This window comes from Pseudorasbora parva, chromosome 17, assembly GCF_024679245.1.
Source record: "Pseudorasbora parva isolate DD20220531a chromosome 17, ASM2467924v1, whole genome shotgun sequence".
Taxonomy (NCBI): Eukaryota; Metazoa; Chordata; class Actinopteri; order Cypriniformes; family Gobionidae; genus Pseudorasbora; species Pseudorasbora parva.
The window spans coordinates 13,449,058-13,467,722 of NC_090188.1; the positions used below are offsets into that span (position 1 = coordinate 13,449,058).

Consider the following 18,665-nt stretch of genomic DNA (forward strand, 5'->3'; position numbering starts at 1 on the left):
ACATAAAGACTAGCTTAGCTTTTAGGTCAATGCTAATGATGTCATCATTCCTGCGACGGTTTTCGCGTTCTCGTCACACGTGTTTTGGAAACGCGACTTGCACTGTGAACATTGTAGCATCGTTTAAGTGATTTTAGTAACGTTTGAACAGTTATGTCGTTTTTGGAGGACGAAACATCAGACAGTGGGGTTGACTCACGTTCGCGATTGGAAAGCTATGTGTTCAGTAAGATCAACTGCGACGTGCTGCATGCATTGTAGATTTACTAACACACGTGGGACAGCTGCAATTGTCAAAGACTTTTCTTTAATCATTGTGATGTTTAACGTTTATAAAAAATAAACTGGATTACTGTACATAAAGATACAGTCCAAAAGCCCCCGTTTTCTGTACTTTCATTCACTTCTGCATAAATATAGCTACTTATTTAATAGTGTGATTTTGAATTCCCCTAGGCTGTGAGTTGTCTTCTGAAGTTCCATTTTACACATTTCAAGCAGATGAAGATGAAGATGTGGAACATTTTCTGGAGCTCAGGACGGTTCGTAGAATTTTTTTTATTAAATGAAAAGTTCGCCTGTTGTTCTAAACCCAAGTAACTTAGCCATTTACTTTCATTGGGCTATTATACAGCGCCAGTGAATGACTGGCATATAATACAGAGAAAAAAGAAACTCCTGTGTGTGGAGTAATATAATGTTGACCAAAGCATGATATCATTTCATTTCCGGCTGCTTTAATTAATCTATATTATTGCATTTTATAGATCTTATTTTGCCAATCGTGTGTGTGTGTGTGTGTGTATAGCAAGCCGTTTTGACTTTTATTCATTCCCTGGATATACATTTTTTATATTGAAATGAAATTCCTGATGTCAAATTTTGCCATGTTCACTAGCTAAAATGCTAATTCTTGGTATCAAGAATTAGATTTTTACTAGTAATAATGTCAATGTTTGATATAAGGAATTTCATTTCCACTTGAAAAAATGTTAATTCTTTATCTTAACAATAATGCCATCAGTCACAGAAATATGAATTCTTGATGATAATTACAATTCAACTAGTAAAAACAGAAATGAACATTGTCACTTTTGACATTTGATTTAATGATATCCAAAAAAATAAAAAAAATAAATCTCTATTAGCAGTTAATTTGTTGATATCAAGAACCATGTAATTATTTCTCTTTTTCTGAATTTCACATTCTAATGTTGAAAGTCACCATGAAATGGAATATAGCTGTTTATTATATGTGATTCATCCATAAATGTCATTATTGTTTAATTAATGTGGCCTTATAACATTTCATTAAAATAACTTCCCTGTCCCTTTTGCAACAGGGTGGGACAACCTGTCACTCACATGAGATCACAGCAATAGCAAACCGCAACCGTCCAATCAATTCCAGATAGACAAATTTAATAGCCGTCCTAAAAAAATGTTGTGTATTTGAGAAGCCATTTGACTAAACTAAACAGACACATCTTCTATTAAACTAATCTATCGCACCTTCTGTTTCATGCCGACTTGTATCAAAAATTCCCAACTCAATCTTCTGGTGGAATGACAGATTTCTCATTGGTGATATATGCAGGACTAATCCAGTAATTTAAGGGAACTCATTAGCTGAATTTCGTGGGCCAAAAAGGTCCATCTCTATTGTCGGTAGTGTAGTGATATGATCAACACGGTGACCCCGATGCAAAATCTGTGTAATGAAAACTTTTGACGAATTTCATACGAAATTCCAGATTATGTGGATTCCTATTGAAAAAGCCGGATTTCGCTCGTGAAAAATTGCCAAACAGTAAATTTATCCACCCTTTAAGTCTGCATAAACCCTGGTCCTGCAAGCTCAACTTTTGGAGTGTAACGCCCACATCTTAAAACCCAGTCAACAGCTAAGGCAAAGCAAATGTATTTGTATAGCACCTTTCATACACAATGGCAATTCAAAGTGCTTTACATAGAAATTAATTAAAATAGTGATAACATATGCATAAGAAATAAGAATACCATGTGTAAGAATTAAAATAAAAACAATTACAATTAAAACAGTTGTAAAGATAAATAAATAAAATAATAGAATTGTGAGAAATAGATCCCTATCTGCCTGATTCTAAATTCGGGTACCCTTTTCTTAGTTTGAAGAGATGGACAGAATAATGCATAGAACCATGTTCCTACCCAACTTTTTTTATTTTAAGGTAATGCAATATACGTGCATATACACCAGTCAGGCATAACATTATACCTAATATTATGATGGTCCCCCTTTTGCGGCCAAAACAGCCCTGACCCATTGAGGGATGACTCCACTAGACCCTTGAAGATGTGCTGTGGTATCTGGCACAGACATGTTAGCAGCAGATGCTTTAAATCCTGTAAGTTGCAAGGTGGGGCCTCCATGGATCATGTTCTGATGCTCATGTACCCACTGTTTGTGCTTTCGCCTATGGACAGGGGTCAGCATGGGCATCATGACTGGTCTACGGCTATGCAGACCTAGTCGCAACAAACTGTGATATTCTGACATCTTTCTATCAGAACCAGCATTGACTTCTTGAGAAATTTGAGATACAGTAGCTCCTCTTTTTGATTGGACCACATGGGCCAGCCTTCGCTCCCCACGTGGATCAGTGAGCCCTGGCCGCCCATGACCCTGTCACCGATTTACCACTGTTCCTTCCTTGGGCCACTTTTGATAGATACTGACCACTGCAGTATCACCCCACAAAAGCTGCAGTTTTGAAGATGCTCTGACCCTCTGACTTGTTCAAATTCTTACACTTGGCCCATGCCCTTTTGCCCTGCTTCTAACACATCAACTTTGAGGACTGTTCACTTGCTGCCTAATATATCCCACCCACCTACTAACATGTGCCGTGATGAAGACATAATCAGTGTTATTCACGTCACCTGGCATAATGTTCTGCATGATTGGTGCGTCATTATAAAGACAAAATGATATGTGACTGCTTTCATTTTATCGTAACTTTAAAATGCATTAAGAGCTTGATGACCTGCACATTTAAACACTACTCACCTTTCTCGCAAACCATTAGATTTGTCTGGGTGATGGTGCCAAAGAGGAAAATAACGTTGTGGAAGTGACTGCAATGAATCACCAAGGAAAGAAAATATCAGTGCCTGTAGCTAATCTCAACATTTCCTGCCTTCCTATGGTAATGCTATATATTTCTAAGTTAATTTTTATATATTACAGGTTTTCAAATATGTAGGAAGTTTTTAAATCGTTTTTTTTTTTTCATATTTGATTTTACTCAGGTAAGCCTTGGGGAGTTTGAGCTGATGGCTCCTGTCACGCTACGCCTGAAATCTGGATCTGGACCAGTGACTGTCAGTGGGTTACATTTAGTTGGTGAGGAATAAATCACAGTTGCATTTAAAGCTAAAAATCACACACAGCATGCTATTTTTTCCCTTTGTTTTGAATCTGAATGATGCTAATCAGTTCTCCTTTTTCAGCCACAGAAAATGAAGATTCTGAAATATCAGACGATGATGATGATGATGATGTTAGCGAGGAGGAAATGCCCTCAGTCAAACCAGCCAAGAAAAAGCAGAAGGTTTAAATATCATGGAAGCTGAATTTGAGATGTTTACATCAGACCTTTATACGTTTTATACAATATTAGATTTAATGTTCTTCTGTGAGACATGCCGGAGGTTGGCAAAGGATTTTATGGAATTTTGTACTGTCAGATTGTACTGTTGCAAATGTTAAATGGAGAGGTTGAAGCCTCAATACAGCCAGCTCTGTGTGAGGACATTTACTTCTTGTTAAAAAATGTTTATATTAGTAAATACTGTTACTTATGTGCATGTAAGTAACCGCGAACACCAACTTTCTGGTTCACACTCAGCTGGGAGACCCACAAATTCACAGTCCTGTCGCCATTGTGCTCTTCAGTGAGGCACTTCTCCCCCAGATTGACCCAGCCTGTCAATCTGCATCTGCTTTTAGGGAAAGCACCAGCATTGTTCTCTACAGATTTTCCTCTTATCACACATCGTTTTGTTTGAACAGGTCTTATTGTTTGTTTGTGGCAATCTTAGTCCCTTTTTGAAGGAATGATGGAGGGAAGTTTTGTATGATGCATTTGAGATCAGTCAAGAAGGACTAGCCATGGTTGTCAATTTTGTATTTTTACTGATTTATTTACATAATCTGTAAATAAAATGAATTGTTTTAGAAGAATCAGTGCAATCGGTACTTTATTTTAAAAGCTCACTTTTCAGGGTTTTTTTTCAGGGTGAATCTGGTTTTGCAGTCAGCAAATACTATACACACACACAAACACATACAAGTATGATCTAGTATTGTCAGTTAGATTTGAACCTAAAAATCTAACATTTATCCATTATTTTTGTACTTTACCTAGTACATTTTTTCTGTCTAATAAATTTTGATTCACAAAAAAAAAAAGATTTTAAAGTTAGCTGAAAACCCTTTTATTGACAGGCTCTGCTGTGACAACTTACTTCATCTAATGTAAATAGTATTTTTGTCCTGGGAAATAACTGTGGAAGTATACAGTAGCTGTCATTTATCGTTTGTGATACAGAATTTGACTTTGAAACCTAAATCTTCAAAGTATTCATACTCTTGTGTAATCGACGCACCATCCTAAATAAACCTGTCTCTTACGTATTACCCTGACATTTTGAATATTCCGATCTAATATGATTTCTGACCTGTAAGGTTGCCAGAATAATAATCATACAATGTGTGTTAATAGGCAAGAGGAGAACTGGCACTCCGACTGAGTCTGGTTTCTCCCAAGGTTTATTTTTCTCCATCATGCCCTGGTGAATTTTTGCCACTGTCGCCTTTGGCTTGGCTTGCTCAGTTGGGGACACTAAAATTATGATCAAAGTTATTCAACCTAATATACAAATACAATTTATGAATTAGGTTTTATTTAATTCTATACACTATAATACTGATCTGCCAACATTGTCGCTATATGATAAATTAAAATAAGCTGATAACATCACTGTTTTCTTCAGAGCGACTGTACTGCCAAATCTAATTTTGTTGCAATATTGTCCTGTTTGACACTGTGAAGCTGCTTTGATACAATCGTGATTGTAAAAGCGCTCTATAAATAAAATTGATTGATTGATTGATTGAAATAGTGAAATGTAAAAACTGCGGTTCCTTTAAAATGACGCCAACGGCGGGTGACGTCACTTAACTCCCCCTAGTAACCATCGTCGGCGTCTCGGAAGGAAGGAAGATGGTGAGAAGTTATCTGCCTCTACTGCTATCTTTGTGTTTTGTAATTAATTGAGGTTTCGTATACTTTGGAGATACGCATAATTTATTCAGCATTTGAAGTCGTGATTAGCTGCTGTAGCGGGTTTTCTGTAAGAGTGAAGCCTGATGGATCAGCGGCGCTAAGTCTCAGTTAACGTTATTTGGTTATTTGCCTTCCTCTAACGTTAGCTAGCTCGTTAACGTTAACATACTTATTTCCTGAATAATTAAGCCGTAAAGATTTAACCCACCAAAGAAATTACTTATTATATTTCTGTAGCCACCATTGTTAAAGGAATAGCTAAAAAAAATGTCATCATTAAATCACTTTCCACTTTCATTGCGTTATACAATGAGTGAATGCATGGGAACTGAGTCGTTCTGCCTTTCATGTCTTTTTGTTTTATTTTGTATTTAAAATAACCAAATTAATAAAGTGAAAATATTCAAATATCTTTGTATTTTATAAACTTTCTTAGATAGGTTCTTGGCTTATAGTTTTTTTTTTTCTCACACAAAAATGTCCTTACATAGTGTCATTGTTGTCTTCTTTAAAATCTGGGTATTGAGCATATTGTGTTTATTCCAGGGTTTGTTGTCAATCCTTAGAAAACTAAAAAGTGCCCCAGACCAGGAGATACGCATTCTGCTCCTCGGATTAGACAATGGTGGAAAGACCACACTTCTCAAACAGCTAGCCTCTGAGGATATTAGTCACATCACCCCAACACAGGTATAACACACACAAACCATTTTTTATCGGTAACATATCCCTTTTGCTGGAAATACAAATAGCCCTGTAAAAAGTTAGCTTCCTCCATTGTTTCATAGAATAAGCTCTTAAGTGTTTTTGCTTGCTTTAGCACAATACAACCTTGTTCAGTCAGTTTTAATTCTTCTGTCCTTGCCAGGGCTTTAACATTAAGAGCGTACAGTCTCAGGGCTTCAAACTGAATGTCTGGGACATTGGAGGCCAGAGGAAGATTAGGCCGTACTGGAGAAACTACTTTGAAAATACTGACATGCTTGTGAGTGTTTCTTAATGAATATGGGTAACACTTTGATATAAGGTCTCATTTGTTAACTTTAGTTAATGCATTAACTAACATGAACTAACTAGAATTTAATCTTTGTTCGTGTTAATTAATCAAAATAGTAATTCATTGTTCACGTTAGTTCACATTGCGTTAACTTATGTTAACAAATGCAACTGAAAATAATGAGAATAATCAGTAAATGTTGAAATGAACATTAACTTCTGTAAAAGTATTGTAAAAATACTTTTAATACTTTTTTAAAAAGTATTAACTAAAGTAATTACCTAATGAAACCTTATTGTAAAACCTTATATGTTTATAAGTTGTGCATCATTCATTCTCATATATCACTAACATTCAAACGTCCTAAAAAGTCTTTAATGCTCATCAAAATCGATAAAAAATACAGGAAAAACACTGATATTGAAATATTTCTAGCTTGCTATTTTAATATATTTTGATGTATTATATTAAAATGTTGTGATGGCAAAGCTGAGTTTTCAGCAGCCAGTTATCAATTATTACTATCATCAATGTTAAATACAGCTGTGATGCTTAATATTTTAAAAATCGTTTATGATACATTCTTTAGTTCTTTTGATCAATTTAATACATCCTTGATGAATAAAAAAACATTTTAAACAGTATATATTTCTTAAGTTTGTTATATTTACCATATTTGTTTTTGTGACTTTGACATTATGTTTTTGCATTTTAGATTTATGTCATAGACAGTGCAGACAGGAAGAGATTTGAGGAAACGGGACAGGTAAAAAAAAAAAAGATCTATCATTATAGCAAATCTTCTCAATGTTACTCATTTTGTTTTTGTGTGCATATGTGTGTAAATGAGATTATGAACCTTCCAAGGCATCTGTAGTATATTTCACTCACTTTACACTTGCTCAGGTCTAAGTCTGGCTACTTTTTATACTGATTGGAAGTGAAACTCTAAAAGGCCCTGAAGAAATGTGTTCGCATATATATCTTGATATGCATTTTTTCAAGCAAATGCATGCTGAAAGTATTTGAATGAGCTATTGAATTACTATTTGAATGGTTTATGTGGTGTGCAGGAGTTGGCGGAGCTGCTGGATGAGGAGAAACTGAGTGGCGTACCTGTTTTAATCTTTGCCAATAAGCAAGACCTGCTGACTGCTGCTCCAGCCTCTGAGATCGCAGAGGGACTGAACCTGCACACCATTCGGGACCGTGTGTGGCAAATTCAGTCCTGCTCTGCACTTACAGGAGAAGGAGTCCAGGTGAGTCATTGCTTTAACATTAGCCTTCTTTTATTTTTCCATGAAGATGTTTAGACCTTCCCATCAGCAATTGGTTTTCAGCTAAAATGCTTCTTTTTTTCAGGATGGCATGAACTGGGCCTGCAAGAACATTACTGCAAAGAAGAAGTAGTGAGCCTAGTACATTTTGTAAAGGGAATGTGAAAAGCAAACTTTGTGGACTGTGGATTCTCTACCAGTTCATCCAGGTTAAAGGGATATGAGGAGGCTTTTCTAACCCCTGACCCCTCTGAACCATTCTTCTGCCATCAACTCTTGCTCACTCACAGTTACTTCGTAAACACTGTGCAATAGCATTATACTCTGAATGAATTCAATTTATAATGTACAATCAACCACTCAATTGAGTGTAATGTGTTTCTTGCATTATTGTTATTAATTAGAATGTTTCAGTATGTCTGTTTGATCTTAGAATCTATTTCAATATTTTGGATTTCTATGATTTATTCCTTTTAGATGTTTTATACTATGATAGACTTTTTTTTAAATACTTTTTTTGTTGTTGTTTGCCTGTGTTATTTAACTGTCTTGAACCATTGAATAAATATTTTACTGTGGGATAAGCATCAGGCTAAATCACAATACCTGTGTATAACAACCAGATGGGTTGCTACACAGGCGTGCTTGTAACATGTTTAGAAAGCCTAAGAACCTGGCTTTTTTCTATTTATGATGACATGATGTTGAGAGCATAATATTCTTATTCACATAATGCTTTCTGTAAAAGTCAGAAGCCTGAAGCACCTTTACAAAACAATACATTAGATTTTATGAAAATAAATATTTAAGAATTGTATAAAACACGAAAATTAAATGACATTTCTTGTTTCTCTTGGTTTCAACACTTCACGTTCAATTATATATAACATGATTAACTCGTGTTATATATAATTAACATGAAATTAACTCCCGCTAAATGCTAAAAGTGCACAATGCAACTTTTCCGTCCGCTAGAGGGCGCTTATTCAAAACAAAGGCGTGGTTTGATGACGCCAAGTTTGAGCGCAGCATCTTGGGACATTTGGGACACTAGGGTCTTCACCTCACTGTTGGAAAATAATCAAGCTAGGACTCAGAATTCATGTTAATGGATGTGATTATTAACGTTACTGTGTAGTAGGAATCAGAGCAGGACCGAGTGAGCAAGGCTGCTGGAGCGATTGTTAATGAGATGAACAACACGCCTCGTGAGCAGCAAGACTTTTACAGGACACAGTAGCCAGGCGCGGGCTCTATTTCCGCTTTTCCGGTCATGAGTTTGAAGTAGCTCTGTTTATCATATTAGATACATTTGAGTGTGTTGAAAATGGTGTTATGACGTTACTCTATGCGTTCGCTCGATGGCTGCTATGACACTTGTTGCAGACTCCTAAGAGGAAAGCGCTTCTGTGTAATAAAACCGGAAACCGGGGGTAAGGCAGATATGACTCCTTGACAGGCTTTGCTTAAACGTCCCGGCTCCTAGTTAAAATAGACATTTTCGTACAATTTACAAATAGATGCACACATTTAGGATATTGTAAGTACTCAACTGAACAAAATATATAACACTGGCTTAGTGGTTTTTGGATATTTTACTAAAAAAATACTACATAGTGCACCTTTAACTCTTTGAATTCTTGCACCCGGGACCAAAACATCGACGTCATCGTATGCTGAAATGCCGCCTCAACAGACTGCTTCTGTAGCCACACCCACCGACTCATGGAGGTAAATGATCCCGCCGAACAATAAACATGCCGAAGATAGCAAGATATTGTGCTGTGCCTGGTTGCGGAAGAACATAGTCCCTACATGAGCTTCCTTCGGATTCTAATATTAGGAATGAATATTAGTTTTAATGAAGTTCCAGCTCACGTGGGGAATACATTGCAAGTTTTTTTGCTTCATTTCACTGCAAAATCGTTTGTAAACAAAACACAGGTTGAGACTGGATTTGCAGACATATTAAAATTAAAACAATCCTGTGCCTTCTTTATTGTGTCCGACAGGAATCGTGCAACACACTTATGAGAGTAAAACATGTTTTTTTTTATATGTGATGATAGTATTGCATTGTTACAGCTCGTTTTGATTGTGTATGTGTCTAACAGAATATACCTTATCACACTGTCGCAGGCTGGAGAATCCTTTATTTGTTGGTTCATTGCGATTCGGGATCAGACTCGGACATGTATAGGCCAGAGCTCGCAAAGCCCAACGTCCCAGGGCTATGTGTTTTCCAGACGGGCGACTGTCAGCAGGCCGGTGAATCTTAAATAGTAAAATAACATTCCTTTCTTGACCTGCGTTGTTCACTTTCTTGACCTGATATCTGAAGGGCACTTGTGTGTGTGTGTGCGGTTTGCACTTATATCCACCAATCAGCGGGCCAAGTAATAAAAAATAACATTCCAATCAATCAAGGGTGGATGAGAGATCATTGTGTTTATTTTATAAAGACGTCTTGTGCACTGTGAGAGAATCATTCCGGCTGCCGCTACAATCCCCACATGAGCTGACAGGGGAGCAGAAGCTCATTAAATATGCAAATCTTAACCAAGGCATAAACATTTACTTCCAAGTCTACAGTGCAGCACACCCATCAAAAAAGAGCGTTCAGGAGAGAGCCTCGAAACCAGTGTAAAAAATAGCCTATTACTCATTGATTAGGATGTTTTTGAATGTAAAAATCACTCGAATGTCAAAAGGCTGCCACGTTTCACTTAAAGCCCATTTTGCCTGTGAAGTACTTTAATTTGTGTGACAGAAGCTGTACATTCCCATTTAACATTCATAAGTCAAAACTACAACTCATGCCCTGTCGTATTACTGCACTCTTAAAGATATAGTTCACCCTAAAATAAAAATGATGTCATTATTTACTCACCCTTAGGTTGTTCCAAACCTGATCTATCTATGGAGAGAGGCAGATGTGGGCAGGTGGTAGTATCACCCTGACCTTGAGTTCCACTGGGGCTCTCCTCCCCCTTCAGAGGGCAGGGCTAATGTCACACCTCCGTCAAACCCTATGTTGCCATGGCAACTGCTCCAACTGCTTTATGGTCATGTCAAAACTGTTAAATGCATAGATACCTGCTGTTTCATAAATGCGTAAAGGCACTCAGTCCTTGCTTTTCTCTGGAGCTGGCAGTGCACTTACAAATAACTATTGATGCTTTATTCTTGATAACTTAAATTCATAAGCTTACTTGGAAATCCAATTCCTGATTGACAGACAAAGCACTCAGAGATGTTGTGGGCTCACAAAAGAATTCATTCCTTTGAGTATACATTCACTCAACTCCTTGCTTTGCCCAGTCTTCAGTCCAAGCACTCAGCAAACACTGCACTCTTAAATCATAGAGACACAAGACGGGTATTAATGCACTGGGACTGTCAGCACCTTCGCTTGCAAATCAGTGAGCAACAGACATTTGCTCTTCTTGAGTTTGTACACTGAATGACACCAAATCGGAACTCTGCATAGAGGCCACCTGGGGTGTGAGAGACATGGTGATGAGGTGTGTCAGCTGCCGGTGAGGCTGACCACAGGCTTCTAAATAAGTCTAAATAAGGACAATTTATAAATGAAAACAAGAACTAGAAGCTGATAAGGAATCACAAACAGTCATCACCAGAACACAAAATAATGTCTTAACTATTTTTTTTACCATATACATTGAAACTCACTGGGGTCCAAAACAACACGGAAATGTGTTTAACTGGAACGCCCTAAGCCCTTGTTCACTTTGAATCAGCAATAGGGCTAATTTATTATTGCCCCCTTATGAATTTGTTTTACACAACATTCTATAGGCCTGTATGCTTGCGATGTTGGTGAGAAAATATTAAAAAATTACACAAACGAAAATGATAATACAATACACTTAAAGGTTGGGTAAGTCTTATTTCAAAACCGTTTTAGAAAAAGGACACAGGCCGAGTGGAATAACAAACTTGTAGCCAATCAGCAGGTAAGGGGCGTGTCTACTATTAATGGTGAGAAGAGCGCTCGCTCTCGCTCTCGCTCTGTGCACGTCATTATTCAAAACACACGAGTCACACATGATGCACATTAGCCGAGAACTAGCCTAATATATGCTGCTTGACTATGCTCGTATGTCATGTTCGCTTGTTTGTCCATTTGTGATCGTATTGTCTCACTTCAGCGATGATAAAGACCCGTTCATTTCCACACCGTATGGAGCATTTAAGTCTCATCACTGTGTGCTTCAAGGATCAGCTCACACTATGTCTCCGACAAGTAAGATACTATACTCCTAATATATGTTTGCTTACTCTTTTCATGATCTATATAACCCTTATCCAGTCATAATTATTAGCTAGACTGTCGTGCTTGTGTTATAGAGTTGTTCATGAGAACAGTTTGATCGCTATCTCTAATCTTGTCATAATTGTAATATGTCGTTAGTTGGACTGTCGGCTCGTGTGCTATCGAGTTGTTCATGAGAACAGTTTGTGATTTTGTGATCGCTATAACTCTAATCTTGTCATAATTGTAATATGTCGTTAGCTGGACTGTGTGCTTGTGTAAAGTTATCGAGTTGTTCATGAGAACGGTTTATGTGTGTTTTTGTGATTGCTGTGATAGAAGGGATGACTTTTTCATTGAATATTCGACCTGGATTAGATACACAGAGATTCGGCCATAGCCGTTGATGCCTCTGGGTTATGTAGGCCTATGTCTGGGGCGGCGCTATCAAAATTGGGACGAGACCCTTTTGGGGGTTACCTCTGAGAACCCAAGTAGCAGTGCTTCGCCTGTGCATCCCCATAATATAGTCCCAAGTCAATATCTGCCTAGGCTAGGAATTAGCCTAGTCTTAATCTGCATCTCTATGTGAATACGCAGGCCACACCAAGAAGTAATTAAGTGTTTTTTGTTTTTGGAGGGGGGAAATCACTTTTACTTGGGCCATGCTAGCTGGCAACAAAGGATTCCATTCATTATGCTAAGCTAAACTATGCTAAACTAAAAAAAAAAAGCATGCACTGAGACAAAAATGCATTTGCCCACACATCTAAATGTAGGAAAGAAGTTGAATAAGCCATATTTCTAAAAACGGTGGAGTGTTCCTTTAAGGTGGTTACAAGTATTATGCGGTTGGGAAGATGAATCTGTATTTAAACTGGGTCATTAATGTTGTAGAAATGTGAAATTATTTTTGAATTTGGTGCTTTCTAGACTGAGAAAAGATAGAAAATGTATTTTTGTTTCATGGGGATGAAAGACAACAATTCCCAGAATGCTTCGCTGCCCTGTGAGTGTGAGCATGATCATTCAAATATACTCCAGGGTTTCAACTGATAGAAAGCCATATGCAAATCACTGAAGTAACCCTTTAAATGTCAAAATAACTAAATTATGCACAATCCTCTGTGACAACTCAAACGTGTTGCATTGTGGTTTATTGATCTGCCTGAAGTACTGAAATGTTGAGTAGACTCGCTTGGTCTCTCTGTCAAAATTGAGGGGTTGAGGGTATGTCCAAATACACTTCCCTCGCCTACTTAACAAAGTCAAAGGCACTTCAAAGTGGTGGCGGGGATTTCTCTGAGGAGAAGGGAAGTTTGCGAGTGTATGTCTAAAAGTGGAGTTAAATGTGTAAACCAGCATAAGGGCTGAGCAAGAAAGTCTTCCACCCACCAAATGGTCACTCACATGAGAACACCGCATTTAGCAAACAACAATGATCCAACTACCCAATCAATCCCCAATAGATAAAATCAAGCCAATTTTTTTACTCAGTTTTATTCTGATTTAGGTCTACCTGTCTTTTTGTTAACATGAAAGTCTATCGCAGCATCTAAAATAATTAGGTGCTTATTTTGAATAAGTAATTACTTGCGGCCTCTAAAATATATATAGTATGAATCTGTGTAGTATGAATGTAATTTGGACGTACCACATTTGCTCATGTTTTCATTATCACGTGACCTATTAGTGTCTCTTCACTGACATTCACAAATCCTCTTGTGGCCTCATTGGATAGTAAAGTGTTTATCATACACACACGTCAATCTCGCTGTACTTTTTGCATACTCTTTATGAGTACTGTGAATTCATACTTTTGTCATACTGTTTTTCATCTACTATATATTAGGCAAGTATGCGATTTCAGATGCAGGCTATCACAATTTATTATTCACGTCAACTTTAAATCTAAAAAAGTGTAAAATATAATTTTATTTTTAATGTTGAATATTTAGAAATAATGAATCCTACGGAAAGCATCCGATGACGTTGCGATGACTAACTTTTCCCATTTCCTTTTCAGCCCAGTGTGTTGTCATTTATAGTAATCCTCCTGGCTTGATGATTCTTAACCATGTGCAATACGTGTGTAGCAATTTGTGCTTTTTACAGTAAAAGTTGGTTAGGCAAATTTCAAAATGAACATTGCAACATATACATAGCTGTAATTGTAGGGAGGACGGGAAAAAGAGAGCTGTGACTCAACTCCCAGACTAATGAGATGACATCTTTCATTTACAGAACACAATCACATTAACTGTTTCAGTTTGAATGGCTTAATATTTCCCATGTGTCATAATTTTTCCATATGGAGCTCAAGCGCAAGTTTGCTCATGTCTGTTTGTGTAAGAGAGAGAGTGAGGAATGGCGATATAGTGTGTTTGTGAGCATCAACACATCACTATATCACCTCATTGGTGTGTATTTGCCTGTTCAATGGGGTGTGGTCTGATGCGTTTGACAGCTGTGTTACCATGGAAACCGTGTGTGTGTGTGTGTGTGTGTGTGTGTGTGTGTGTGTGTGTGTGTGTGTGTGTGTGTACATGCGTAGGGGCCTCGCTGAAGGTGTGTTTTACTGCTGTCGCTCCGCCGGGAGCCTGTCAGCTGTTGTGCAGCTGCCGTTGCATTAGCAGGCCCGAAGCCCTGCGCATTTATCCATCTTCTCTATGACACATCACACTTCTAAATCCAAAGCCTAATCAAAGACATCCACACACAGTGCAGGGCTTGTCAGGCCAGCAAATACTACAGAGATCTTCTGGTTTCATATTCCTGTAATGAGTAACTGGAGACGAGAGGGAAATCTGCAGCTCTGGCTGCCCTCTTTGTTACCCGAGTATCTCCAAATTATTAACACTGGAGCCTGGGAATTTAGCCTTCAAACAGACACGCGTGTTTCCTGTAAGCCTTACTGCTACGCCTAGTTCAATGTTATATTTAAACAGGGATTTTTAAATCCTTGGTATTAACAAAATAGACAGATAGAAATAGCAGTTTCTTAAAGGACCAGGTCACCCTTAAAAAAGAAAAGAAAGACAATTCTGTCAACATTTACTCCCCCAAATCTGTATGGTGTTTCTTGGAGAACAAAGGATTTCTAAAGAATCACGTGAAATGCAAATCTTACCCCAAACTTGTGAACAGAATAGTATGAGGAATATAATTTGAGAGCTGCCGCGAAGGAGAAGAATATCAGTGAATAATGACAATTTTAAACTGTTCCTCACACAACTATTTTTGTTTCATTTTGGGTGTTTTTTATTGGTTAGTTTGACAGCCTGGCAACTATGAACTCTAACTGTATGGAATAGATCGGTGTGAAGATCAGTGTTGCCAAGTTTGTGGTTTTCCGCATAATTCGGCTACTTTTAAGTTGTTGCCGCGGGTTGATCTCTGAAGTACCCAGAGGCCCCTGCAGCTCTCCTGCCTCTGTTGCTCCAGGACTGGCCTCACAGGCCCTAAGAAGGATTTTGGATTATCCGTCCTGGCTTTAGGGATTGGAGCTGCAATGTGCTGGATAGCAGAAATCTTAATTCTGCATGGTAAATAGATTATTGAGCATGTGAGGCACTGACAGACATTCCAATTTAGATGTTGCCTCCTCTCTTCTCTTTCAGTGTTTCCTTTTTCTGAAAATCGTTAAAAAAAAATTCCCTTCCCCTTCTTTGCTTCTCACTCTATGGTATCGGCGTAAAGCAACGTGAGAATGAGAAGCAAAAAAAATTAAAAATATAAAAAAAAAGGCCTTACATACATCTGGTTTAAACATCTGTCTCGGATTTACAGCTGAAGTGGTCAGCACTCAATACAGGTGTAAACGGGGCTCACATTGTCTTATGATCCGAGCACTCGAACTACATTTGCTGGTACGCATGTGACCATATTACATGTAGAGTAAACTCTAATCCGTTCTGATGCATCCAGTATGGTAGTTAATGACCAGCTACTACCCACTTTTGTTTTATGGAAAATAACCATCTGATCAAAAAGAAGTGCACAGAGTTTGACAGCACTGAAAAGTCAGCAATGTCAGCCTGCTCCGTTTCAGATAGATCCAGAAGGTTTCTGGGAATTTGTTTTGTTTTTGAGGAAGTGCTATATGATGTTTCTTAAAAAACTAAGTTCGGGAGAAGCACGTTCAAATGATCTACCTAATCATGATGTCATTCCAACCAGCTGTCAACAATCAGTAATCAACATGTCTACCAATCAGCTCAAGTGGAGGATCACATAAATACCCAGTCAACTCACCAATGTTCCTTGACAAAGTTTGCAGCATCCCTCCACCACCCCTTTTACCTCACACGCACCTGGTTAACTTTCCTAACCAGAAATATGGGGGGAGTACTCTGGGTTCAGGCCAAATACCGAGCTCGGAGCCCTCTCCTCGGACAGCACGCCAAATACGCATACCATTTATTCTATCTGAATTATTTGTAAGTGTGAACTCGTGAAGTATCATTTATGTTGTTCTCCTCTCAGTACTCTCATGGCCTGTTCACAAACGAGGATGAATGTTCAGTGACTAATTTTGGTGCAATGAATACCACTTAGAAATGTTGTCCAACTTGAGACGGTGCTGTATGGATGTATGGCATCAATGCAGAGCAAGAGAGAATTGAGAGTAGTCGGTTAGCCCATTCTGCGCAGTTTCTACAGTTTCATGATTGGCAGGATTAACTGATGACAACCTGTTTTGTATTCAACCATCATGATTTTACCATCAGATATACACTGAACTCTCAGTTTATTAATCCAAACCTTGCTTACTTGAGGTATGCAGTTTCCAAAACCATAGTCTTGAGTAAATCTAGTCAACCCAGAGCATGAACCTCAAGAGTTAATGGTGACTTAATGGTCAATGGTGTTAATGGTAAAATTTCAATTGAGCGCTGAATCCAGAAGTCTCCATGTTGTGCAGTTGTGCAATCATGTTTTAGTGTATATATATCTTAAAGTTACACTGTGAGATATTTTCCCCCATCTAGCGGTGAAAAGGTATATGACCATCCAGTGAATAATAGTTTCTGTTCCTTTCAATTCTGATTTCGTTTTAACTCCTACGGTGGCCGATTTAGTCCAAATTTAACATGGCAATCCCCGTCTTCACATTCGACACGGTGCTATCGAGTGTTAAAACGCGAAAGGCGAAGCTTGAATTTATGGTTATGTCCCTCTTTGGCTAATGCACTTTCAAGATGGAGGGGCAACATGGCGACCAGCATTCGAACCCCTCACCCGTATGTATTTTCAATGGCATATTATAAACTTACAAGAATACTTTATTACTTGAAAGAAGTAAATATACACTAATGAGCACATATATTTTTGAAAGAACTAAGTGTTTTTAGCTAAGTATACATTTAAAAAGTTACACAGTGTAGCTTTAATAAATATCTTCTTTTGTGTTCGGCAGAATAAAGAAAACAATGCAGGGCTGGCACTTGATGGTGAGTAAATGATAAAAGAATTTAAAACTATCCCTGTAAGCAGTAGGTTAGATAAAGTATTGAATGGAAAGTGTTTCTGCTGCTACATGAATACATCTTAAATGTCCACATATTTGAAAAAAAAAATTGACAGCTAATCCATTACATCTGTGATAAATTATGCAAATACAGTGCAAGTGTCACTACGGGAAGCATATTTTTCAACTTCGCTACTCCATTTTCAACCCCTCCCATGCCTGCTGATATCGGCAAATCTTGTCAATCATTAAAGGTAGTGTAGACAATTTTCGGAGAGGATAGCAATGGCAAGCTAGTTTCTAAAGCACAAGATCTCTACCTCCCTCTTTCAAAACACATGAACTCTTATAGCAGGGAGCAAGCAAAAGCACCACGAGAGAATGCGTTAAACTACCTCATGACTCAAAGCACATAACATTACAATAATAAGGAACATAACCAACTTGAAGAGCACTGACCTGTACCCCCTGACTGCTGCAAATTAGTTTCACCGTTGATAGTGTTGCCATTGAAACGCATAAATTCAAGTCACAAACTGCTCAGAGTATAACACCACAGGTTTCCATTTCTTCCAAATTATGGAAAAGTGACCTAATGCAATGATTAGATAAACATTTATAAGGTCCTACACCTTCCATAAACGATATATCTGTATATACATATAAATACATTTAGACCACCTTAGGGTGTGTTCACACTGGACATGTTTGGTTCCATTAAAACCAAGACATGTAACCAAAACAAAAACAGGACATGATGTCACAAGATGCGACCCTAAAAAAGACAAAATACAAGATTTTTTTCATTGTCATAGCCGCCAAGTTTGCCCACCAGTTTGGTACAGGCACCAGAACCGCGTCTCCTCGCAGCAGATCTTTGTGTGTGCGATGGGAGATTCCTACCGTTGTTTTGACTTCTTGAGACATTTTATAAGCTCTTCACGAATTGTCAGCTGGTCAAAATACCATTATAGGCTACGAACAACAAGCACTTTAAGCCCAGAACACAACATTGGTTTGGGTGTTCCTCCTTCACAAAATATATTTAATAAAAACTGACTAATCAGTTTGTAAACATATCCCTTTAGTGTTAAAATGCCACTTTAAATGCTAAGCAGATCAGGAATCTTTTTTTATATATTTTTGTTGTCAAAACCCAATGACCGTGAATAGCACCATATGACCAAAAGTGTGAATCGAATGGTCAGTTTCGAAGAGTTTTGCGAAGAAAACTGGCCAACCATTCGAACCATTCCAGCAGGCTATTAAATATATATATATATATATATATATATATATATATATATATATATAT

At 37.8% G+C, this 18,665-nt stretch overlaps 2 protein-coding genes across 2 annotated transcripts; both read left to right on the plus strand.

Annotated features, from left to right (window-relative positions):
• The first annotated feature begins 45 nt into the window (after positions 1-45).
• npm3 (nucleophosmin/nucleoplasmin, 3) lies at positions 46-4,225 on the plus strand. Its single transcript, XM_067421091.1, has 5 exons — positions 46-226; positions 457-542; positions 3,069-3,188; positions 3,292-3,385; positions 3,493-4,225. Exons 1-5 carry the CDS (start codon positions 154-156, stop codon positions 3,597-3,599), a joined length of 480 nt encoding a protein of 159 aa, XP_067277192.1. The 5' UTR covers positions 46-153; the 3' UTR covers positions 3,600-4,225.
• Positions 4,226-5,199: 974 nt separating this feature from the next.
• On the plus strand, positions 5,200-8,188 carry arl3a (ADP ribosylation factor like GTPase 3a). Its single transcript, XM_067421078.1, has 6 exons — positions 5,200-5,270; positions 5,877-6,020; positions 6,199-6,315; positions 7,043-7,093; positions 7,401-7,586; positions 7,690-8,188. The coding sequence occupies exons 1-6, from the start codon at positions 5,268-5,270 to the stop codon at positions 7,735-7,737; spliced, it is 549 nt and encodes a 182-aa protein (XP_067277179.1). The 5' UTR covers positions 5,200-5,267; the 3' UTR covers positions 7,738-8,188.
• Positions 8,189-18,665: the final 10,477 nt, after the last annotated feature.

What these genes read in the sequence shown, in the direction of transcription:
- npm3 (XM_067421091.1), top strand. Translation starts at nt 154, where the DNA reads ATGTCGTTTTTGGAGGACGAAACATCAGACAGTGGGGTTGACTCACGT. An exon ending in ACATTTCCTGCCTTCCTATG is followed by an intron (nt 3,189 to 3,291) that starts GTAATGCTATAT and finishes GATTTTACTCAG; the next exon opens with GTAAGCCTTGGGGAGTTTGA. An exon ending in CAGTGGGTTACATTTAGTTG is followed by an intron (nt 3,386 to 3,492) that starts GTGAGGAATAAA and finishes CTCCTTTTTCAG; the next exon opens with CCACAGAAAATGAAGATTCT.
- arl3a (XM_067421078.1), top strand. An exon ending in GTCACATCACCCCAACACAG is followed by an intron (nt 6,021 to 6,198) that starts GTATAACACACA and finishes TGTCCTTGCCAG; the next exon opens with GGCTTTAACATTAAGAGCGT. An exon ending in TTACAGGAGAAGGAGTCCAG is followed by an intron (nt 7,587 to 7,689) that starts GTGAGTCATTGC and finishes TCTTTTTTTCAG; the next exon opens with GATGGCATGAACTGGGCCTG.